This window comes from Myotis myotis, unplaced genomic scaffold (genome assembly GCF_014108235.1).
Source record: "Myotis myotis isolate mMyoMyo1 unplaced genomic scaffold, mMyoMyo1.p scaffold_m19_p_1, whole genome shotgun sequence".
NCBI lineage: Eukaryota > Metazoa > Chordata > Mammalia > Chiroptera > Vespertilionidae > Myotis > Myotis myotis.
In genome coordinates this window covers 107,858,526-107,883,825 of record NW_023416313.1, presented here as the reverse complement: position 1 = coordinate 107,883,825, position 25,300 = coordinate 107,858,526, and the positions used below count along the sequence as shown (strand labels likewise).

At 37.1% G+C, this 25,300-nt stretch overlaps 1 protein-coding gene across 1 annotated transcript in view; it reads left to right on the top strand.

Annotated features, from left to right (window-relative positions):
* Window positions 1-25,300, top strand: part of MDGA2 (MAM domain containing glycosylphosphatidylinositol anchor 2) — a 954,748-nt gene that overhangs the window by 892,165 nt on the left and 37,283 nt on the right. Inside the window, exons 13-14 of the mRNA XM_036347018.1 lie at window positions 11,129-11,284; window positions 11,751-11,909. Of these exons, the coding sequence (XP_036202911.1) occupies window positions 11,129-11,284; window positions 11,751-11,909 (315 nt within the window). The remainder of the gene's footprint in view (window positions 1-11,128; window positions 11,285-11,750; window positions 11,910-25,300) is intronic.

The following is a 25,300-nucleotide window of genomic DNA, read 5'->3' as shown; positions in this document are numbered from 1 at the left end:
TATTATATAGTTTAGTACAAATGCATCTTGCTTCACTAAGCATTTCCTCTTTTTTGATTTCCCATAATAATTTATCTTCATCTGTGTGATGAGCTAATCCTCCAGTAAATTACAAAATATTTAAAAACGACATCTGTTTTCTAATTTCTCCTTATATCTCACTATCTATGTGTCTATCATAGCACCTGATATTTGTCCAAATGATCATTTGTTAAGAGAACAAATGAATGACAGTTTCAGGATGATTTAATCTACACTAATAAAAGAGAAACATGGTAATTGGCATACGACCGCTACCCTTTTCATTGGCTAATCAGCAAGACATGCAAATTGACTGTCAGCCAAGATGGCGGCCGGCAGCCAGACAGCTTGAAACTAACATGAGGCTTGCTTGCCTCAGTGACGGAGGATCGTTGGAGGAAACCAACGTTCCCCGCCTGCCACTGCAGGCCTCTGAGCGGGCAGTTTAAGAAACATTGTAACAAATACCGCCGGACTTCAGCCAGCAGATTCGCAACATTGTAAGCAAAGGCCAGAAACCTACTTTCAGCAGCGGAGGCCTAAGAGCTGGAGCCAAGCCTCAAGGTAAAGCTGGCCCAGAATAAAAAAGAAAAAAAGGAGCGGTTGGGAACTTCAGTCACTCCCAGCCTGAAAACAGCCCTCAGCCCCTCATCCACGCTGGCCAGGCACCCCAGTGGGGACCCCCACCCTGATCCAGGACACCCTTCAGGGCAAAACAGCCAGTCCCACCCATGCACCAGGCTTCTACCCTATATAGTAAAAGGGTGATATGCCTCCCGGCACCGGGATCAGCGTGACAGGGGGCAGCACCCAAACCCCCTGATCGCCCTGCGGCTCTGTGTGTGACAGGGGGTGGGGCCCCAACCCCCTGAGCAGCCCTGCTCTGTGCCTGACAAGGGGGAGCTCCCCAAACCCCCCGCCCCCCCAAGGGCCCTGCTCTGTGTGTGATGGGGTAGAGCCATAACCTCCCCATTGGCCCTGCCCTGAGTGTGAGAGTGGCGGTGCCCCAACCCCCTGATTGGCCCTGCTCTGTGCGTGATAGGGGGTGGCCCCGCAACCTCCCCATCGACCCTGCCTTGAGTGTGACAGGGGGCTGCGCCCCAACTCCCCAATCGACCCTGCTCTGAGCCCGACCAGGGGCTGCACCTAGGGATTGGGCCTGCCCTCTGCCACCCGGGAGCAGGCCTAAGCCAGCAGGTCGTTATCTCCCGAGGGGTCCCAGACTGTGAGAGGGCACAGGCTGGGCTGAGGGACCCCCCCTCCCCCCGAGTGCACAAATTTTTGTGCACCGGGCCTCTAGTTGTATAAATAAGAGTCTCTCTGGCTTCTCCCCATGGCAGTTAATTACTGTATTGATTATAATTCCTTTCAAAGTAAGTTCTCCGACTGCACACTAAGTAGAAATGTTTAAAAAGAGTTGTCATGGGAAAATTAAAACTAGATACAGGATAAATTTTACAAGTATTTCAACTCAAGTAAAAATTTTTAAACAGCTTCTACCTACTAAGCAATAGATATATGTAAATAACTAGTAGATGGAGTGTTTGCTCACAGACTATCTCAATACAAGTATTATTAATCACTTGGCAAAGGAGAAAATTTTACAGAAGAGATGATATTTGAGCTGGAGCCTGAGAGTTGAATAGAGGTTGCTTAAGAAAGGCATACCTGTCATTGAAAAGAAAGTCATATGCAGATAATAACTGAGTAAAAGCTCAGTATGTCTGGAGTATGCTGCTCAAAAGTTACAAAAGCCAGAAGTGTGTCTTAATGAGAGACAATTTAGAATTTGAAAGCTTCTTCTTCTTTTTTTTTTCTCATCAAATTTTTACTAATTTTATCCTAGTGGTAGAAAATATTTTGACTGTCATTTCACTAAGAAATATATACTAATTTCCTAGTTAGTAACTTTATGACATCAATTTACTCTTGTGTGAGCAGTAGACATGAGTTTCCATTCAAAGTAGTTACAAAAATATTAAGTTTTTAATAATAAAATTAATTTTAAAACAGAATTCTTATAGAGAAAAATATGTACATACATTTTAGTATGTGTGTAAAAAGTACAGAGTGGGGCAAAAGTAGGTTTATAGTCGTGACTATGGGAAACAGTTTATTCTTGTATTATTATTAATAAATTATTGTATTATTTTCCATACAAACAACTGTAAACCTACTTTTGCCCCACCCTGTATATGTATGCACATACACACGCACACGCACACACACACACACACACACCTGTTTGTGAATGCTTCTTTAAGAAGCTCAGAACTGTTAGGTCATAGTTACCAATATATTTTCCTCAGCAAGCATTTTACATGTAGTCAAAGATTGGATTTTCTATTTTTAAAACTATTTCCAGCATAACCTTCTATAGCAAAGCTTTCCATTAGCTGTGTACCTTTTGGTTTTTAATGAATAGTCAACATGATGGAAGCTGAGAGTTGTTTAAAATAAAGCTTTTTACTAAGCATTACACAATGATTCCTGTAAGTTATCAAGAATAATTATTTTTATGTTGTTGACAAGTTACATTTTTTTCTTATTAATTGATTTATTTAACCTTGGTATTGCCTTCAGGTCCTAAATACATATAATAAAAATGTTTTATCAAACAAAGCCATTTATAGATTCAGGTTCATAATCAAGCCAGACATTATTCAATAAGAGAAGTAAATAGGCCAACATGCAAAAGAAGGTAATGTTTTGTTTTAGATTTTTGCTATGGAAAGTTAATTTTCATTTCCCTGAGTTACATTACTTTTGCCTAAGATCTTATTTGTAAGTGCTCTAATATTTTTAATTTTTGTCATTTATTTTCAAGGTCTGATTTACATATGGTAAAAGCCACCCTATTAAAGACATTTAAGAACAGTTGACCAATGCATAGTCATGTAACCAGCACCACAAAGTTTCATCACCCCTAAAATTTCCTTCTGCCCCTTTGTAGTTAAATATCCTTGCACCAAGCTCCTAGCAAGCTTGTTTTCTGTTACTTTAATTTTACTATAATATTTTAGTTAGTTAAAATATACTTATTGTTTATCCTCCACATTTAATTAAAACACACCTTCCAGTAATTATATTGTTAATGAAGTTGAAGAGAAAGTGAAAATTAAATAGTTCAGGAAAACATCTAAATGAGAAAAATAAAGTTAAAAATATAAAGTACTTCTGTTTCTGAAAATGAAGAAAATGCTGCTAAATCTTATATGTTCTTAATAATTATTTTTAATGAATTCTTATAGTATCATTTAGCAATATTTCTTTCAAAACTGATTATTGTCTTGATAATAAAATTTTAAAATATTTAGAATATATGTTGGCTAAATTATAAATTATAGTATGGCTGAAACATCTTCTTAATAGTAAAAATTAATTATAGGACAATAATTAATAAGTGTTATGTTTAAATGATAATAAATGTGATATAAGGCTTTATATATTGGCAACAAATCATACTAATCCTAAATGTTCTTTTGTATTTTATCAACTTACATAATACTTAAGTGAATTTATCCAAAATACCCATTACCAAAATATATAATTTCATAACAATTTGTCACAGTCTGGTTCCTTATTAGACCTAAAAAAAATGCATTTGTCAAATTTAAAAGACAAGGGCCTTCTATTTCTTATAATTTTTTGATTGAAAATGTTAACTGACAGGAAAGATGATTAATGGTCAAGAGAACCATGTTCTACAGGTTCCAATACACACCAGCAGTGCTCCCTGGCCCTTCTAACACACTGCTCATTTCGTCAGGAAGGGTGCCTTCAGACCAAACCTGAACTTTAGCCTGTGGCTAGACTGTGGCAACCAAAAAGTATATGAAATCAAAGTGAAATGAGTTCTTGGGTCTCTCAAGTATGGAGTTGCAATTTTCTATTGTAAAGAGGTTTTTAATTTTTTGAAAAGTGTATTTGGTTTGATTTAGGTTCTGCAGTCTGTAAAATTGTTGAAATTTAAAAATTTGAGGAGATTATCTTTTAAACATTTTTGCTGTACATTAGATTATGAGTACAAGATAATATGTATGCATATGAAACATATGTGCATAATAATATAAGTGTATATATAAATATATTTGTAATATAAACATGTATGTAAAAATATATTTATACTAGAGGCCTGATGCACAAAATTCATGCAAGGGGCTCGGCCCTCGCAGCCTTGGCTTCGTCTGAAAAGTCGTCCAGAAGGACGTCTGGAAGGTCGTTTAGCTGTCTGGTCTAATTAGCATATTATGCTTTTATTATTATAGATTATTATAGGTAGTATAATTGAAAACCTGCCTATCTCTCAGAAACCACTTAAAACTAAAAAGAGGTTTTACTTTCATTACCTATGATATTAGTCCAAAGTTACTACTGATGAACAAATTTAGTAAAATGGTATAATACAAAATCAACATACAATAAACAATGGCTTTCTATACACTAATAATGAGCTATCTGAAAATGAAATTAAGAAAATCTCATTCACAATAACAACAAAAAAGAATAAAATACTTAGTAATAAACTTAGCCAAAGAAATCAAAAACTTGTTGAAGGAAACAAAACACACAACTAAATGGAAAGACATCCTGTGTTCATAGAATGGGATAATTAATATTATTAAAATATTCACATTAATCAAAATTATCTATGGATTCAATTCTATTCCTATAAAAAAATCAATGGCATTCTTTATAGAAATAGTAATACAAATCTAACATACATATGGAACCACAAGAGATCCTAAATTGTCAATGCAATCTTGAGCAACAAGAACAAAGTTGGAGGCATCATAATTCTGATTTTAAAATATATTGCAAAGCTATAGTAATCCAAGGAGCATGCTACTGGCATAAAAATTGGTATTTAGACCAATGGAACAGAATAGAGATCCCAGAAATAAATCCATAAATTTATGGTCAACTGATTTCTGATGAGGGTACCAAGAACACACAATGGAAAAAGGATAGTCTCTTCAATTCAGCATTGTGCACAGTTGGCAGCAATGTAATTTTAACAGCCATTAGAGAAAACAGTATGGAGATGCCTCCAGATATTAAAAAACAAACAAACATATGATCCAATAATCCTACTTCTTGTTATAAATACAAAGGAAATGAAATCTCAATCTTTAAGAGGTACCTATTATTCCAACTGTATTGCAGCAGTATTCAAAATAGCCAAGACATTAAACTATCTAAATATCCATGTAAAGATCGATGGATAAAGCGAATGCAGTATATGCATACAAGAGAACACTATTCAACTTAAAAAATAAAGTCATTCTGTCATTTGAAACTACATGGATAAACCTGGCTCCTTATGCTAATTGAAATACACCAGACAGAGAAGGACAAATACTGCATGATATCACTTATATGTAGAGTCTAAAATATTCAAAATCAGATTCAGGAAGCAGAATGGCTGTTGCCAAGAAGAGGGAAGGGGAATAGGAAGATATTGATCAAGGGTATGCACTTTCAGTTATGCAAAATGAGTCAGTTCTGCAGAGTTAATGTACAGCATGGTGACTATATTTAACAATACTGTATTGTATCATTGCAGTTTGCCAATAGGGTAGATCTTAAGCATTCTCACCACAAAAGAAAAAAAAAAGATTATGATAACTGTGATACTGTGGTATGTGAAGTGATGGCTATATTAATTCACTTAATAGTGGTGATCATTTCAAAATGTATATTCATATCCAAAATCAAGTTATACACCTTAAATATATACAATTTTTTATTTGTCAATTGTACCTCAGTAAAGCTGAAAAATAAAATAAAGAGTAAAAGAGAGGGTAGGTGGGGGAAAAGGGCCATTGGACTAGAGGACTGTTGGGCATCATGCCACTCATTCCTGAGTTTTCATTCTTCACCATATTGAAAATGATTCAGGGAAGTAAAATTTTGGATACCAGGTAATGGAGAACATCTTACCTAATAAAAGAGAAACATGCAAATTGACCGTACCTCTGCTACACTCACAAGACACACCCATAAGCCACACCCACAAGCCAATCAGGAGAGAGTATGCAAATAAAAACAACCAAGATGGCGGTGGCCACAGAGCTGAGCAAACAGGAGGCTTGGGTTGCAGCTGGCATGGAGGAAGCCAAGCTTCCCGCCTGCCTTTGCCAGCTGTGGGCTCTGCTCAAGGCAACAAAGTTTCAATTATAGATGATAAGTAAACCCCAGATACCTGCTTCCAGCCGATGTGGCCTCCGCTCAAAGAGGGCCTGGGATCCTGGGTTGCCCAGGGCTGTGGCCAGCTGGCAAACAGCCCTCAGCCTCTCACCCAGGCTGGCCCGGCACTCCAGCGGGGACCCCCACCCTGAAGGGGTTGTGGCCAGCCTGCAAACAGCCCTCAGCCTCTCACCCAGGCTGGCCACACCCTCATGGGGTGAGGTTCCCCACTGGGGGTCTTGGCCAGACTGAAAAAAGCACTCAGCCCCTCATCAAGGCTGGCCAGGCACCCCAGCGGGGACCCCCACCCTGAAGGGGGTGTGCCCAGCTTGAAAACAGCCCTCAGCCCCTCACCCAGGCTTGCCACGCCCCCCCAGCAGGGACCCTCAACCCATGGGAGTGTGGCCAGCCTGCAAACCACCACAGGCCCCCTCACCCAGGCCACCCCATGCCCCAAGGGAACCCCATCCTGATCCGGGACACCCTTTAGGGCAAACCAGCTGGCCCCCACCTGTGCACCAGGCCTCTATCTATATATATATAAGCCTAAGCGACCGTTATGACTGGTCAACCAAATATTTGTTGATTGGTCACTATTTCACCAGGATGCAGACACTCAACACAGGAGCTGACCCCTGTTGGTCAGTGCACTCCCACAGCCAACCTCCTGCGGCTGGTCAACCTCCTGTGGTCCCTCCCACCAGCTGGCTGGCCAACCTCCCATGGTCTCTCCCCCTGGCTGGTGGCCCCAGTTGACCCTGATTGGGACTGGGCAAGATGGCCCCGATCACCAGCCAGGCAGAGGGACCCCACCCGTACACAAATTCATGCACTCGGGCCTCTAGTCTATACTAATAAAAGGGTAATATGCTAATTAGAAGGGGAAACCTTCCAGGAGACTTTCTGTATGTTCTTCTGGACAAAGCCATGGTGGCGGGGACGAGGTAGAGGCGGTTAGTGGCCAAGAGGGGAGGGCAGTTGTGATCAGGCTGGTGGGGGGGCGGGGCCATTGGGGGTAAGCAAACCAGCAGGGGGGCCAGTTGGGGGCAAGCAGGCCATCACTGGGGGTCAGTTTGAAGTGATCTGGACAGTGTGGGGGAAGTTTGGAGTGAGCAGGCCAGCAGGGGGGCAGTTGGGGGCAAGCAGGCCAGTGAGGAGGGAAGGTGGGGAGAGCAGGCCAGCAGGGGGGGAAGCTGGGGGTGATCAGGCTGGCAGCAGGGGCATTTTTGGGCAAGCAGTCTGGCAGCAGGCAGGCAGAGTGGTTAGGGGCAATCAGGCAAGCAGGCAGGCAAGTGAGCGGTTAAGAGCCAGCAGTCCCAGATTGCAAGAGGGATGTCCAACTGCCGGTTTAGGCCCGATCCCTGTAAATCGGCAGTAGGACATCCTTTGAGGGGTCCCAGGTTGGAGAGGGTGCAGGCCGGGCTGAGGAACACCCCCTCCCCCATGCACGAATTTTGTGCACCGGGCCACTAGTTTTAAATATATTTATTTATGTCCATGTAGTCCCTAAAAACCTGCCAAAATCATGTTGTAATTAGAAAACTAGTGAACAATTCAAAACAAAGTCAATCTTCAATTCCACATTTTGTAGAAATCATGGACTTTATTACTTTTCTATTTTTTGAAATATTTTAATATTTTGCTGACATTGACTTTTGATAAGATTTTATAGATGAGTGAATTTTCATTATCTATGAAGATATTCCTTATTTCAATGAATATTTTTATGAATAGACTTTTTGCATACACCTATAATTACCTCATATAAATTAACAGGATAATCACAAAATTATAATGGTTCTATATAGTGTGGGTTTTTTTTTTTTTTCATTTTACCTGCCAACTTTTCAAAAAATCTCTGTAACAATAGGTTTTTCACTATAAAGATATATATCTACAGAAGCAATGAACTATTGAGATTACTTGTATATTTTTGTTCAATATAAATTATTATTTTTTATGTTTCCCTCAAATTTATTGTAAACAACTTAGATCATATGTAAAATAACCCTAATTATGAAAGTTTAGGCAGATATAAAGTTATAGGCAAGTCTTAAATTGTCATAAGCTGTGTTGTAGCTTAATCTTGCTATGAGAGACTTAAATACTCCATTTTTTTTTGTTTGTTTTTAAAGCCAAGCATATTTTTAAACAGGGCTAAATAAATTACACAAAATATATCTTAAAATTATTTGATTAAAAATCATTACCCATAATCTTTTATAATACCCAAAAAGAAAGTTTTGACGGAAGATCTATAAGCTGAAATCTTCAATCTTTACCTTTGTTTTAGGACATTTTGTTTGTGTATATAATTTGTAATTAAGAAAATAAACACATTTAAGTTTAAACATTTTCCTTATTATGACTCCAAAATAGCAACTAAAAAATTTCATATTTTACCTAAAAGATACCTACCCATGAATATAACTAAGTTTTGTCATCAACATTAGATCTTCAACTGGTAGCATCAGGTAGTCATGTCTTGTTTAGTGTAAGATTCGCGGCACAAATATGTGTTAGTAAATATTTTATGCGGCATATTGTTTATCCAGAAATGCTGAGTTTGAATCTCCAAAATGCTTATAGTCCCTGCGAATCTTCTTAATCAGAATATACAATCTAATCAAACACAAAGAGATTCAGTGATTCTTGAATCTGAACACAAAAACAAAAAATATTTCTTAAATTCAAAGGGAAAGCCCTCAGTTTTACTTCTATTTGTAAATGTCAATTGTGTCCTCATTTTATTATGATAAGAACAGTTAACATGATATCTACCTTCTTCACAAAATCTTACGTGTACGATGCAGCACTGCTAGCTACACGCACACTGTTGTACAGCAGACCTCCAGAACGTATCCTGCAGAACTGAAAGTTACTACCCTTTGTCCAACATCTCTCCCATTTCCATCTCCTCTGACCCCTGACAACCTTCATTCTACTCTTTGCTTCTATGTATTTGACTTTTATTAGATTCTACATGTAAATGGTATGATGCTTTTTTTTTTCTTTCTGTGTTGGGCTTTTTCACCTACTGTCCTCCAGTTTCACCCATTTTATTGCAAACTAGAGGCCTGCTGCACGGCTTCCCTCTGGCACTCGGGACATCCAGCCGCTGGCAGGCACCTAAGCCCTGGGCTTCCCTCTGCCTCAGCTTCATCCACAACGACGTCCGGAAGGACATCCAGCCTAATTAGCATATTACTCTTTTATTATTATATGGTGGGATAGCCTTATTTTTTTTAGGCTTAAAAATACCCCATGGAATATATCTGCCACAATTTTTTTATCTTTTCATTTATCAATGGACACTTAAGCTGTTTCTGTAACTTGGCTACTATGAATAATATTGCAATGAACATGGAATGCATATCTCTTTCAGGTACTGATTTAATTTCCTTTGAGTGTATACTCATACGACAGATTATTGGATCATATGCTAATTCTATATTTAATTTGGGGAGGGGGGCCTCCATATTATTTTCCATGATGCTTCAATTTACTTTCCCACCAATAGTGTGCAAGTACCATACTCTTTTGATTACTGTAACTTTATATTTTAAAATGCCTCCAGTTTTATTCATGTTCATAATTGTATTGGCAGCTTGGGATCTCATGTGTGGTTTCACATGAAGCTCACCAGTAGAAAAAATTTTTTGTATTTCTATATAAAAAAAAGCTATTGCTATTTTTGTAGGGACTGCGTTGTAACTATAGATCACTTTGGGTATTATGAATATTTTAATAATATTAATTTTTCTTAAATCCCTTTCATATAGTTCATTGTTAGTATAAAGAAACATAAAGATTAATTCAGGGGCATGATCCCAACTGCTAGGGTTCCACTCCCAATAATATCTGATAAGTCTACCCCATAGTAGAGAGGAGGGAACAAAACAAACAGGAATCTCCTGTTCTTTAGATGTTATATCTCTATGAATTCCAAGGAATCTGTACTGTTTTGACTTTATTTTTTACTCGTTGAAATAGGCCAAGGTTTCCTTTCTGTGAGCTTCAAAAAATGGTGTTATTTTATTGTGATTTCATAGAGTTGTGTTGAGTTTGAATGAAATAATATAAATTGCATTAAATTTTTCTAAATTAAGGATAATTTTAATTCTGTGTATAGTGGACATCATCTTCTTTATTTACTCCTATATATCAAACAGGGTGCACCTCAGTAAGTAACCCTCGTGATACCTAGAAATGTTACTACTACCCTCATTTCAGGGCAGTTGAAGAAAGCTCTCTCTGAACTTGGGTCTAAAGTCAGCGTGCAGTAGGCATACAAAATATCTCAGTCCTTCCACTGGCCTTCATCAAGTCTTTCCATTACTTCATTTCTAGTGAATTTCAAGCATCTGGCAAACCCATGTTCATATAAAGTATGAAACATAACTACCTTTTAAAAGAATTTGTCATTAGCTTCCCATAAGTAAACTTCCATTTGTGTAAATGGATATACATGAAAGCATCTCCAGACACAGTGTTATAATCTCAATGTATACAGCTTTAACATGCTTCCAGGTAAATTTAAAAGATGATTTTCTAATTGACAGTTTAGCTTGAATTGTTCCTATACTGAAAAACAAAGTTGGGGAAACTCTTTAGCTATAAATCAAGGGTGAATTATAGCCTTTTAGTTATCTGAATATTTCAGAAGAAAATGTTTTTGGTTTAAATTATTAAACAAGAGACTGATTCATATATTATTTTTCTTTTTCATTAAAATAAAATCATTTTATGTCTAATTGTAATCTTGTACACAATTATGGCTCTTATGGCTCTGATTTCATTACTGCAATTTTGCATTATTTTATTGCTGTATAATGATTTAAATTTCTCCTATAAGAATATTGCAATGTTTGTATTAATTTAATTAATAACAATCACTTTAATTAAAATTTGTTAACAGGAGAATTTCATTGTGGATTTGAAGATGGTAACATTTGTTTGTTCACACAAGATGATACAGATAATTTTGACTGGACAAAGCAAAGTACTGCAACAAGAAATACAAAATATACTCCAAATACAGGACCTAACGCTGATCGTAGTGGCTCCAAAGAAGGTATGAGGGTATGAAATGTGTTAATAACAAACATACCCCAACATTAGGATGTTAGAAATGCCATTAATATGAAAGGCAAAGGAACACTTAGCTATAGATTTAAAGATTGTGGAATAAAATATTAAAAATTTTTGCACAGTATCAATAATTCAGGTATTTCCAAGGTTTGTAGACATTAATTTTCTCTCAGAATTCAGACACATATAGTTGACAGACTAGGATATTGTTTTGAAATTAAGTGTAAAATTCTAATTTTGTCTTAAATTTTTATACATTTTAAAGTGTTTTTAAGTGTGTAAATCCTTTATTCTTTATATAATATCATACATTTACATATTTCATAAATGAGATGCCAATCCTTTTATCAGTCTGTACTTGTATAAAAATCCTAACACTTATCAACAATTTCAAATTTCGTGTTACCTAATAACAATATGTTTAAACATTTTATTTTGTCTTTTTAAAGGTTTTTATATGTACATTGAGACATCACGACCAAGATTGGAAGGTGAAAAGGCTCGACTTCTCAGCCCTGTCTTCAGCATTGCTCCCAAAAACCCTTATGGACCCACAAACACTGCATATTGTTTCAGCTTCTTTTATCACATGTATGGACAACATATAGGTGAGGTGGCATGAATTACTGTTTCTTCTTCTAAAGTATATCATCACTAAGAAGAAAAATGTTTATAAACACACAGCATCAATCAATTTATTTAAAAAAATGCCATCATTTACTGTTATATAACTTACTTATAAATTGCAAAATAAGATGCTAAAAATGTTCCCCCATTCTGTCCTAATTTCCCAAATTTAGATTAGAATTTGAAATTTTGGACCATTGCCTACCTTTTCTGGGATCCTAATTCAAGCAGACCATCAATAGGTTAAATTCTTTATGAGCTCATCTTGTGGAATTTAATACCAGTACAATTTAGACTGCTTTTTTTAAAAAAAATTACTTGAATTATCACTCAATGTATATTAATGGTCATGAAAAAAAGTATTGTCATATTTGGAAGATAGTACTTTTAGCACCAACTACAAATTCAGAATATTGTTGTGATTTTTTTCTTGTTTATAAAGTATACCTAACACACCTAGTGGGAGTTCAGAACATCCTCAGTCCCCGAAGAGCATACAAAGATGAAGATACTAGTACACCCTCTGCTCTTAGAGACCGTGCACAGTCATGGAGGATAACATGAGTAAATACACAATTGTGCTAGATAGAATCCACAGAAATTTGAGAAAGAACCTACAAATCCAGGGAGGGGAACCAAGGCAGTTATACAAGTCTATAATAATTTATGTGCAATCTTAAAATAGAAAACTTGAAATGTTTTAATGTAATTATTTGGCAGTGCATGCTAGCCTACTATTATACATGTGTTAGAATATGACCTGGACCGATATGAGCCTGTTTATATAGTCTTTATTTATCCTAATGAGTGTGAACATTTGTACACTTTGCAGCAAAAATATTGCTGTGTAATTACAGATACCGTTCCAGATTCTTCCTGGAGATGTCATGTAATATATACAAGATATGCACACTTAATAAGGAAAATTCTCAATGGTTTAGTATATCAAGTCCCACAGAACTTGGACAAGGGAGTAGGGATCTGCATCTAGTTAAAGAATAAGTCAATGCTTTGGAACAAAGGAAAACATTTCTCTACGAAGGATGGGCACATTTTCAAAAGACAGAGATGAGCACAGGGAAGATTAAGGCATGGAAACCAGGGTGTAAAGTGTGAGAAGTTAGGATAGCATGGAATTGTATCAATGTAAATTAATAAAACTAATAATAAATATGTATCTTTTATAAAATAATGCACATGGTATACACCACCTACTGTACTAAATGAAATAATCCTCTTAATAGTTTTATAAAATTAGCATCACTGCCCATCTTTTACAGTGGAGAAAAGTGAGCCTTAGAGAGTTTGTATGAATTGTAAGCAATAGGGATTCAAACTCATAGCCAGCACTACAAGCTGGTATTCCTCAGAGTGGAGCACTAGGTGACACCTGGAAGGGAAGCTCGTGTGCAGTAAAAAGTACCCTCCACATGAAGCCAGGAAACCTGGGCTGGAAGTTGCCTGTAGCACTCAGTCACTGTACAAATTTACAGACATTATTGAACATGTCTGGATCTTAGTCTCCTCATTTGTAAAAAAGGAATACTAATTCCTATTTTAGAAATTTGTTGTTCAAGTCAAATAGACAACATATATAAAACCACCTATCACATAGTAGACAATCTTCCATTACTTTGAATCTCAAATAGCAACAACAGCAATAATAAAGTAATAGCTCATTATTATCATGGAGTAAGACACTATTCCTAACATATCATGAAGTATTTTTCTTAATTTTCGCAATAAACCTTGTACTCATTAAAATCACTATTGTGTTTTTTAAATAAGAAAACCAAAGTACAGAGAATTTTAATTACCATGCCAATCAATCTTATAGCTGATAAGTATGGAAGCCATAAAACCAGTCTGGGAAGCTGGACACAGAGTCTGCCTGCTTCTGTTCTGCAGGAGACTTATTGGAGTATCATGGAAGCATAGCTGACTTAGTGGTCAGGGGAGATATTACAGGTTTTGTGCAGACAATAAGCATGATGAGAACTTTGATTTGGGAAGATAAATCTAATAGGAGTGGTAAAATCATTGAGAGACAGAATATGAGCTGGAAAAGCAGTTAGAAAGCCATGAGAATAGTCATGCATTCACTTCAGCCTAAACTATGATAGGGAATTAATCCTTACACAATTGCTAAGCCATTTTTATTTATTTTGAGATTTCTATCTTATTACAAAAGTAGGGTTGGCTTGGCTCTAATTTTTCCCTTTAGTTGATCATGTATATTTAACTTACTCTCTCCTATGAATATATTTCATGTACTTCTTTTCTTCCAACTTACCTTAAAATATGCATATTTTCAATTGCTGTTTAAATAAATAATTCAAAGATCAATATTTTGAATTACTTTAATGAGAAAATATGCATTTACTTTATTTATAAGCTCTCAAAATTTCTGCATATTTCTGCTGAGTCCCAATATAATTTTAATATACTTTTAATTTAATAATTGTTTTTCTTATCCTCTTTACTGTCAATGGATGTTCAGTTCACCTCTGCTAGCTTTCTTTTGGCTGTTTCAGGAAGAAGGCAGTTGTGTATTTTTCCCTTACTCTCAGACATTTGCCACTTTGTTACCTATGACATATCTGTGCTGCATCCGATGGTTGGCAGTCGCAGGTATCAGGTCACTTGGGTCCCTCTCAGCAGGACATAGTCATTCTCCTTACTGAAATCAGGCAAATGTATTTGTCCTAGATATTGACTAATCAATTGGGACTAGATGAGGGAGTTGCTGCCTGCAGTTGAAACCTTCTGTCTTTGCAAATATTGTGTTGAGACACTTATTCATCTGTAAGCCCAGGCGCATTTATAGTCACTGGTTTTACAAATAAAATTATCAGTTTTATTGATTCTTTGGGAAATTCATATTGAAAAACAATTTGTCCTGGATTTCTAATAGCCTGATCAAAGTTATTACTTCTTGCCAAAACCGGTTTGGCTCAGTGGATAGAGCGTCGGCCTGCGGACTGAAAGGTCCCAGGTTCGATTCCGGTCAAGGGCATGTACCTGGGTTGCGGGCACATCCCCAGTGGGGGATGTGCAGGAGGCGGCTGATCGATGTTTCTCTCTCATCGATGTTTCTGACTCTCTATCTCTCTCCCTTCCTCTCTGTCAAAAATCAATAAAATATATTAAAAAAAAAAAAAGTTATTACTTCTTGAGTAACCATAAATAATCCTTGCTTTTTAACTATAACTAATGGAGAGTATACCATCGAGAATAGTCTTAAATTTTTAATAATATAAAAATTGATGATCAGTTATACATTACTTAGAAAAGAGATTCCTCTTTGAAATAAAGTCAAGTATGTGTATTATTTATTGCTGCAGAACAAATTTCCCTCAAATTTTGTACCATAAAGCAATAAACATTTACTATCCCACAGTTAATGGGCATGGCTTAGCTGGATGCCTATAGCTCAAGGCCTCTCATAAGGTTGCAGATGAGCAAGGTGTAAGGCAGACTAATTTGAATATTTGACTTGGAGAAGATACATTTCTATGCCCACTCCCTTGTTTTTTGGGCAGGCTCACTCCCTCACAAGGGTTAGAATAAGGATATCAACTTATTGCTGCCTGTTGGTCAGAGGCCTCTCTCATCTCTTCGCCATATGGACATCCTCATAGGACTGTCTCATGGTATGGTGGCAGACTTCCTCCAAAGCAAGAAACCCAGGAGAGAGAAAAAAAACACATGCTCAAGACTTTATAATCTGATCTCTGACTTGACATCCCATAACTCTGCCTTGTTATCCTATATAATAAAACCCTAATATGCAAATCGACCAAACAGCAGAACCACCAGTCACTATGATGCGCACTGGGGGCAGATGCTCAACGCAGGAGCTGCCCCTTGGTGGTCAGTCACTCCCACAGGGGGAGTGCTGCTCAGCCAGAAGCTGGGCTCAGGGTTGGTGAGCGCAGTGGCAGTGGCGAGAGCTTCTCTTGCCTCAGCAGCAGTGCTAAGGACCCCTCAGGGGATGTCCTACTGCCAGCTTAGGCTCACTGTGAGCCCTCTAAGTCAGCAGTTAGACATCCTCTGAGGGGTTCTGGACTGGGAGAGGGCACAGGCCAGGTTGAGAAACCCACCACCCCCAGTGCACAAAAGTCATGCACCAGGCCTCTAGTATTTATTATAAGTTGATAATTCCAACCCACATTCAAGGGTAAGAAATTACACAAGAGTGTTAATGCTAGGAAGGTGAAATCATTATGCACCATTTAGAGGTTGTATGTCACGTTGTTATAATTTACTAGAGGTACAGTGCACAAATTCATGCACAGGTGAAGTCTGGCCTCCCTGCCCCAATTGGTGCCAATTGGGAGGGGCTGGCCAGGGGGAGGGGCCACAGGATATTGGCCAGCTGTCCCAGCCCCCCTGTTCAAACTCCTGGTTGAACTCCCAGTTGAACTTCCGGTCCAAGGGACAATTTGCATATTAGCCTTTTATTATATAGGATTGTTAAATATTTTATCAACATTGATTGAAGAAAAAGTAAATGAAAGCTATAATGTGTTATCCTTAAACTAACTGTTAATATATATGATATATGATATAATAGCTGGCTTTTGGCGAAAATATAAGATTATTTCAGCAATCCTGTAGGCATTTTGTTTCTTGATCAGTCAGTTGAATTTCTAATGTTCTTGCAAAGCACTTGGGCCACAAGATATGACAAAAGCTTATTAAAACTCAGTAAAACATGTACTTCATTTATTTCTTAAAAGAGTAATGTGAAATATAAGCACTATATCATACCAAGAAATTAAAAATAAAGATACAAAAGACACTTATGAATATATTCATTGAACTTGGTAAGAAAGTTTCAGTCAAGTTGTGGCTCCAGAAAGCTAATTTCAATTTGGAACAAAAGAGAGGCAAGGAAAAGGAGTTTGTTAATGAAGTCCACTGCCATGAATCTTGAGAGTGAGAAAGATATGATAAAGTAAAATATTGGGGGTTGTATTAGAGCCTAGTTTAAGAGGAATGAGTTAATGAAAAGGGTAAGTTTAGAGATACAAAAATCAGAGGGAAGCAATTTTTTTAAAGAGATGAGAATTATGAGTGTTCAGAAGGGAATTACCTGTGAAGAGGGAGCAAATGTCACTTCCATTAGGATTGGAAATAAGAATGTATCTTTTAATATATTCCTAAATGCAAGAACAGCAAACAGACGTGAAATTTGTCTTTCTAAGAGACTCTATTTTCTTTGTTAAGTAATGCAAAGGTTGCACTTTAAAAGAGTAGACTGTTTTAGTGGGCTGGCAAATGGAAGCAGAAACTAGTGAGCAATGATTTGGAAAGTTTGGAGATTGGGATATCCATCTTCAGCATTTTGAAATGTGTTTTACGATATAATGCTCAGTTTAACTCGCCATCACTTTGTGTACATATTATTGAATTACCGTGCTAATTGATGTCCTTACTCTCTCTTTGGCCCATTGTCTCTGGGGTAAAGATAATTCCCTAAAACCAGCAGCATAAAGACCTCAAGGATATTTGCCCCTCTGGCTCCATAATTTACCCCAGTCATACATGAAGTTCCTCAAATTGAGCAGTATTGTATCTGGGGTCTCTTCATAGGTTGTCATTGTCCTGCTGAACTGTATGCTGGGGCAGGGGGAACAGAAACAATGTATCTCCCCATCATACAGTGCCTTGCAAATGTAAATATTTATTTTCCCACCCTATAAATATTTATAAATTAAACAAATACCTTTTTAAATTGTGAGAGAGAATAAGTACTTTTTCTCCTCTTTAGTCATCTTGGTAATTCGCATAAGTTCCTTCAAAAGCCACGTCAAGGACATCCGATATTCTTCCCTATCCTCCTGCCTCATCTTTTCCCATAACACCTGGTGCACTCCATGATTATTATGTTTGTTACCATGATTCCTGCTAGACTGTAAGCTACTTGAAAGCAGCTTATTTCTGAGTGCTAAAAGAGTAAGAAAGTAAAGAATTAAAAGTATGACATTAAGATTGGAAACAGAGGTTGTCAACAAGAGCCAATAGATAGGTTTGGGGGGAAATAGAAGTGAATCATTGACTTAATTTGAATTTGAAGCTAAACGCTCTGGCAGCCAAAGCACAGAGGAAAGCAAAAGTGTCACATAAACAACGGGAAATTTATTTATTTATTTTTATTTTTTTAAATTAAATCTTTATTGTTCAGGTTATTACAGTTTTCCTTCTTTTTTCCCCCATAACTCCCCTCCACCCGGTTCCCAGCCCACCCTCTGCCCTTATCCCCCCACCCGACTGTCCTCAACCATAAATGTACGATTTTTTTCCAGTCTCTTCCCACATCCCAAACACTCTTTTCCCCCTGAGAGTTGTCAGTCCACTCCCTTTCTATGCTCCTGATTCTATTATATTCACCAGTTTATTCTGTTCATCAGATTATTTATTCACTTGATTTTTAGATTCACTTGTTGATAGATATGTATCTGTTATTCATAATTTTTATCTTTGCATTTTTCTTCTTCTTCCTCTTCTTAAAGAATACCTTTCAGCATTTCATATAATACTGGTTTGGTGGTGATGCACTCCTTTAGCTTTTTCTTATCTGTGAAGCTCTTTATCTGACCTTCACTTCTGAATGATAGCTCTGCTGGGTAAAGTAATCTTGGTTGTAGGTTCTTGCTATTCATCACTTCGAATATTTCTTGCCACTCCCTTCTGGTCTGCATAGTTTCTGTTGAGAAATCAGCTGACAGTCGTATGGGTATTCCCTTGTAGGTAACTGAGTTTCTTTCTCTTGCTGCTTTTAAGATTCTCTCTTTAACTTTTGCTCTTGGCATTTTAATTAGATGTGTCTTGGTGTGGTCCTCTTTTGGATTCCTTTTGTTTTGGGGTTCTCTGTGCTTCCTGGACTTGTAAGTCTATTTCTTTCACCAGGTAGGGGAAGTTTTCTGTCACTATTTCTTCAAATAGGTTTTCAATATCTTGCTCTCTCTCTTCTTCTGGCACCCCCATAATTCGGATGTTGGTACACTTGAAGTTGTCCCAGAGGCTCCTTACACTATCTTCGTATTTTTGGATTCTTTTTTCATTTTGCTTTTCCGGTTGGGTGTTTTTTGCTTCTTCGTATTTCAAATCATTGGCTTGATTCTTGCAATCCTCTAGTCTGCTGTTGGGAGTCTGTATAAAATTCTTTATTTCAGTCAGTGTATGCTTAATTTCTAGTTGGTCCTTTTTCATATCCTCGAGGGTCTCACTAGGTTTATTGAGGATCTCACTAAATTTATCAGCGGTTTCTAGAAAATTCTTGAAAAACCTTATAACCGTGGTTTTGAACTCTATATCCAGTAGTTTTCTTTCCTCCATTTCTGTCATTTGTTACCTGTTTCTTTGTCTCCGCATTTTGGCTGCTTTCCTATGTTGATAGAGTGGCTTTCTGTGCTAGGTGTCCTATAGGGCCCAGTGGCTCAGCCTCCCCAATTACCTGAGGTGGACACTCTTTGTGCACCCCTTTGTGGGCTTTGTGCACAGTCTTGTTCCAGTTAAGCCTTGATTGTTGTAGGTATCACTGGGAGGAATTGACCTCCAGGCCAATTGGCTGTGAGAATCAGCTGTGTCTGCAGTGAGAGAACTTCTGTGCTGGAGACACCTTTATGGGGCACGGCTTGATTCAGTGGGGCTTTGGTGCTTACTGAGTCTGCCCCCTGAGTGTTTTCCTTATGGATCTGAGGAGTTGTAATTTGGATGGTCCCACTCTGACCACTGGGTACACTGGCTCTTGGATCTCTAAGGAGGTGCTAATTTAGCCTCTGCCTGAGGCTACCCAGCAGGAGCTACGAAGAGATCTGCAGATTCCTCTTCTTTATTTGGAGTTTGGAGGTGCCCAGATGAGGCCCAGCTGTGAAGCAATGCAAGCTGCTGTGGGGCCTTGGGCCTTCTTTTGGATGTTCTGGGTCTGTCTGACCCAGCTGCAGTTTTTTAGGTAATTTTAGATTGCAAAGGGCCAGGCCATTCATATGCAAAAGCCTCTGCGCACAGCTTGGGCGGGGGGTGGGAGGTCTGAGGGAATCAACAGGACAGAGCAAACAGCTATGGCTGATCCTCAGCCCTGCCCTGAGAGGCCCCAGGTTTCAGTTTCCCACAGTAATCGCTGCAAGCACCTCTGAGAGAAAGCCGCCCTTGAGTTCCTCCCGATTCCAGACAGTCCAGTTTCTCCCTGCATGAGTCTAGGTCCCCAGAGACTCGCCTGGAACTGGAGTTTAGAGCAGTAGGGAGCTTGTGACTCCCTCCTGATTGAAAAAGAAAATCATGTCCTCAGTTGCCAGCCCTTTTTGCGTGTGCCTCTGTACCTCTGCACTTTACTTCCACACCTCCTCTGAGTCTCAGTGCGCTTTTCTCTTTCCTTCTAGTTGAGGAATTTCCACTCAGCCAGCCTTCCTATGGTTCTGGATGATGTCCATTTTGTCTTTTAGTTGTATTTTTGAAGTGGTTGTGCAAGGCAGCAATTTCAGGTGTTTACCTATGCTGCCATCTTGGTTTCTCTCTGGGAAATTTATTTTTATAAAAGTACTCTTGGTAATATAATGGGAGATATCTTTAGTTAGTACTTTTAGAAAAATATAAAACTTATTGAAATAAAAAATTTTATAAATTGACTGATCATAATACATTAGAGAACAAAATATATGTTTTGTGCTGAAATATTATTGTCCAAATGTAACCTTATTATGATCTAATTGAATGTAAAAATAAAATTTAATGAATCTGTAATTAACCTTTAACTTAATTTGTCTCAATAAGATATCGCAGATTACCCTTTGCATTGAAGCTTTCTCAGTGCTGGCATTCAAAGATTTTAAACTGAGGACTTAAATATTCTTATAGAAGATACAGAGAAGACAAAGGTGACAATATTTTTACATGGATTTAGGAGTCAGATTTTTATTCTTATTTTTATCAAAGGCTATATTTCTTCTGATTAGAGTTTAAAAATTGAGATCCTTGCTTACATCTCAAATATGTCTCTCAAATAAGAAATTTTCTCACATATTTTCCCTTGGGTTTAGACACCATATGAGACAATTTGAGCCTTAAAAAAATCTTAAGATAAGGGGTCATTATTTTAGAACCTTGACTACATTGACTATAGAAAGATATCAGCAGAATCAACATATTTAACAGCATCCAGCATAGCCAGTGATGAACCTGAGGAGGGGCAGTGAAGGATTAAAGAAGACAGACAAGAGAATACAGTTGGGGCAAGGTGGGACACTGTTCTTGGATAGAGAGACAGTGCCACAGCCTGTAAGCCCAGTCTTTATTTTATAGTCAGATCCAATAAGGCAAAGCAAGGGCGTGGTAAAGATGTTTACAATGTTCTCACGGGTTTTGAATCTACTCAATTACATGCACCTGAGAACTCTATTAAGCTTTGTTTTGGCAGCACTTGTTGCACCTCCCGCAGCCTACATCACTCAGCCACCTGGGACCACAGGTTCGGAACATAAGGTCAAGCTTACAACCATAGCCTTTGGCTATATTTGTGCTAGAACGGTTTTGCCCTCCAAGCTGGGACCTGCATGTGGCTTTGCCAGGAGAGGACCATGCCCTCTCATTAGTCCGAGGCTTGAACCTGTCCAAATGCTGTAGCTGCTCTCCACAATATATAATTTTGAGAGACTTACATTCTGATAAATTTTCAGAATTAAGTTTCTTGCAAAAGATAACCCCTAAGCGGTTGAGTGAATAGACAATGTTACTTAGTATTCCCCATTTAAAAATTAGAGAATAGCCCACAAATCATGGGCTCTTTGAGAATAATTGATATTAAGTCACTCTGTTTAGAATTAGTCAATACTTTCAGTGAAGTCCTATTTATATTTAATGTTGATAATGCCAGTGTCATTAGTTTAAAAATAATGTTTTAAGTAGAAGACATTCATAACAATTTATCATTAATTTGTTTAATTAACATATATTCTAATAGGGATAGAATCTAGCCATGATTTATTACCACTTATAAATATTAGATACCTGTCACAGACCCTGTAATACAATTATAAGTAATAACTAGTTCATTTACCTTTTAAGTGTCTGGTTTTAAACCACTGACTACCCCCAAATATGTTACCCTTATATTTAATTATTCATTGATGATGGGCCCTTAGACAATGAATAGTAGAAGCTAGGGTGTTTAAACCAAATTAATGCTATGAGTGAGAAATGTTGGTGTTTCAAAATATACATGTCTCATTTTAGTGTAATTAATAAAAATATTATTTTATCAATTGAATTAATGGTAAAGAAATGGGTTAATTGTTTGTTCCTTACCAAATGTACCAAACTTTTTAAACTAACATCATTGAAAATACATATTTAGTGTGATGTGTATTTTTACCCATAGGTCTTGAAGTTTACTCATTTTTGTTCAATAAGATGAAATGCAAATGCTATGTGCCTAGTGGTATTTAGAGTTCAATAAAGGATAAAAGAATTATAATTAAAGGTTCTTATTCATCTAACAGTTTATCATCCATTTGGGGTAATGAATTATGGAGTAAAATAAAAGTCAGAAAGTAACATACATCAAAGTGCATGATGGTCTCATGCTATAGTTAAACAAGGGAGAGAACGCTAAGAACAGAAAAGTTGAAGTTTTTCTAAAGGAGAAGAAATGTAAACCATCTTCTAAGAGAGGTAAATAATAAGCAGAAGATAGAGGTTAAACAGTGTGAGAAATAGAAGCTATGGTGTGAGAATGGGGAATACTGTTTTTTTGTTTGTTTTGTTTTGTTTTAATTTTTTTATTGATGACGTTATTACATATGTGTCCTTATCCCCACATTACCCCCTATTCCCCCCACTCATGCCCTCACCCCCCTGTTGTCTGTGTCCATTGGTTAGGCCTATATGCTTGCATATAAGTCCTTTGGTTGATCTTTCCCCCTTACCCCCACCCTCCCCTACCTTTCCTCTGAGGTTTGATGGTCTGATCGATGCTTCTCTATCTCTAGATCTGTTTTTGTTCATCAGTTTATGTTGTTCATTATATTCCACAAATGAGTGAGATCATGTGATATTTATCTTTCTCTGACTGGGTATTTCACTTAGCATAATGCTCTCCAGTTCCATCCATGCTGTTGCAAATGGTAAGAACTCCTTCTTTTTTACCGCAACGTAGTATTCCACTGTGTAGATGTATCACCATTTCTAATCCACTCATCTACTGATGGGCACTTATGCTGTTTCCAAATCTTAGCTATGGTGAAGTGTGCTGCTATGAACATAGGGGTGCATATATCCTTTCTGATTGGTGTTTCTGGTTTCTTGGGATATATTCCTAGAAGTGGGATCACTGGGTCAAATGGGAGTTCCATTTTTAGTTTTTTGAGAAAATTCCATACTGTTCTCCACATTGGGGGATTACTATTTTTATGGCAGAGTAGGGAGTATTGTAGAACCAGTGACATAAGGGATCTGAGTCATATCAGAGAAATAGCCTGAGAAAAGCTATGTTTTAGGAAAATTTATTAGACATTAATGTAGAGATTCAACTTGATGCCAGAAGGCATGCTATTGGCTGCAGAAAATTAAACAACATTTTAAAATTTTAGATATCATTGCAATTATATATTGAAAAAATGTATGTATTCAGCCCTTTCTATTCAAGCAGAAAATGATTTTATAACTTCCTCCTTTAGTCTGTGTGTACAAAACAAATGATGCTAACAATTATCTATCAATATGCATAGTTTTTGCCTGTGGCTAGATTATTATGGAATGTCCTCATCTTTCATTAAATGTGAAACTGAAATTAATGAGTTTGTATTACTGATTAAAATAAAAATGTGATTTATATGCAAGTGACCCCAAGGCTTTGGAGTAAAATAAATTACAGATTAATTTATATGAACTTGGTAATTTCACATATTTGTAGGAAACATATGCACATTTTAGGACACATTTAAATTATTCATCAAAAATATGTAAAATAAATATCTATGGTAAAATATTTAAAAGTAACATTATGTGAAGGACTTAATAAAAGCAGAACACTAGGTAACGTAATTATATGTAACTAGAGACTCAATGGACGAAATTCGTGCAAGAGTAGGCCTTCCTTCCCCAGGCTGCCCGCACCAGCTTCCCTCTGGCACTCAGGGCCCGAGCTTCCCTGGCAGCCCCAGCTTCGTCAGGAAGGTCATCTGGAAGGACATGCAGTCTAATTAGCACATTATGCTTTTATTATTATAGATATTTATGCACATTATGTTACAGTAACTTATATAAAACAATATTAAAATAAGAATCATACTATAGCACAATGCTCCTTTGCTCACTGCTCAAGAGATAATGCCACACTTAGATGATTTAATCTTTTTTATCATAATCCCTAAGCATGAGATGAGCAAAGTACTCTCTGGCTCTAGCACCTGACTCTTAAGGAATGGTGATCAAAAGATGAGGATTAGGAAACAAAGGTTAAGAAAAAGTTAAGTTTAGCTTAGCAACTTCAAAGTTGTGTCATGGAACTACATAGCATTTGAAAATCCTTGGGGATAATTAAATTCATACCTATTGATATCTGGTGCCTACTAAAACATAAACACAGTTCCTCTAAGGATTTAAAATTACTTTTAAAGGATATTAACACAATCCATCATATTCACTTTGGAATTTTTTTACTGTAGTAATGTGCTGAATCAACTTTGCTGAGTCTAACCTCTCTTGAATCACTTTATTCTGTTTCACAAGTTCTCATTTTGTTGACCAAGATGATCTGAGCATAAGTTGATATAACTTTTAGCACTGAATTCCCTTTTATAAAGTTAAAAACTGGAAACTTGCCTGGAAAAAGAATCTTCCAAAATCATTTGTCTATTGATATAGCTTTAGAAACCATCTCTACAACATATTGAATCAATAGTTTGTATTCATTGATTAGGATAATGGAATAACATTAATACTATATACATCAAAATAATAATTAAATTATAATGCATTTGGAAGAATTTATTTCAATCAGCTGTACTTCTATTGTCTTTTTCTTACAAAAAAACCCTGCCTTTTATTATTTTTTTCTTAGATAATTTTAAACATTTTTTTTTAGATAAACTTTAATTGATTTTCATAGGAATAAAGACTACTTTATTTTCATAGTTGTCACTATTTCAGTTTCAGAAAAACATAGTAATATACACAAAGTAAGAGGACCATGGTCTCAGAACTTTAAAATTGGCTAAGTTTTGTCCTTGGTTGTTACCATTCTATCTTCCCAGACCAGCCTGTTTCTGGGAAGCAGTCAAGGCTTTCAGCTCCTCGGACCCTCTTCTGGGAAGGACTCCCCTTTGACTGCACCATTGGAGGTTTCAGTAGGGTTATCAGTTAGAACCTG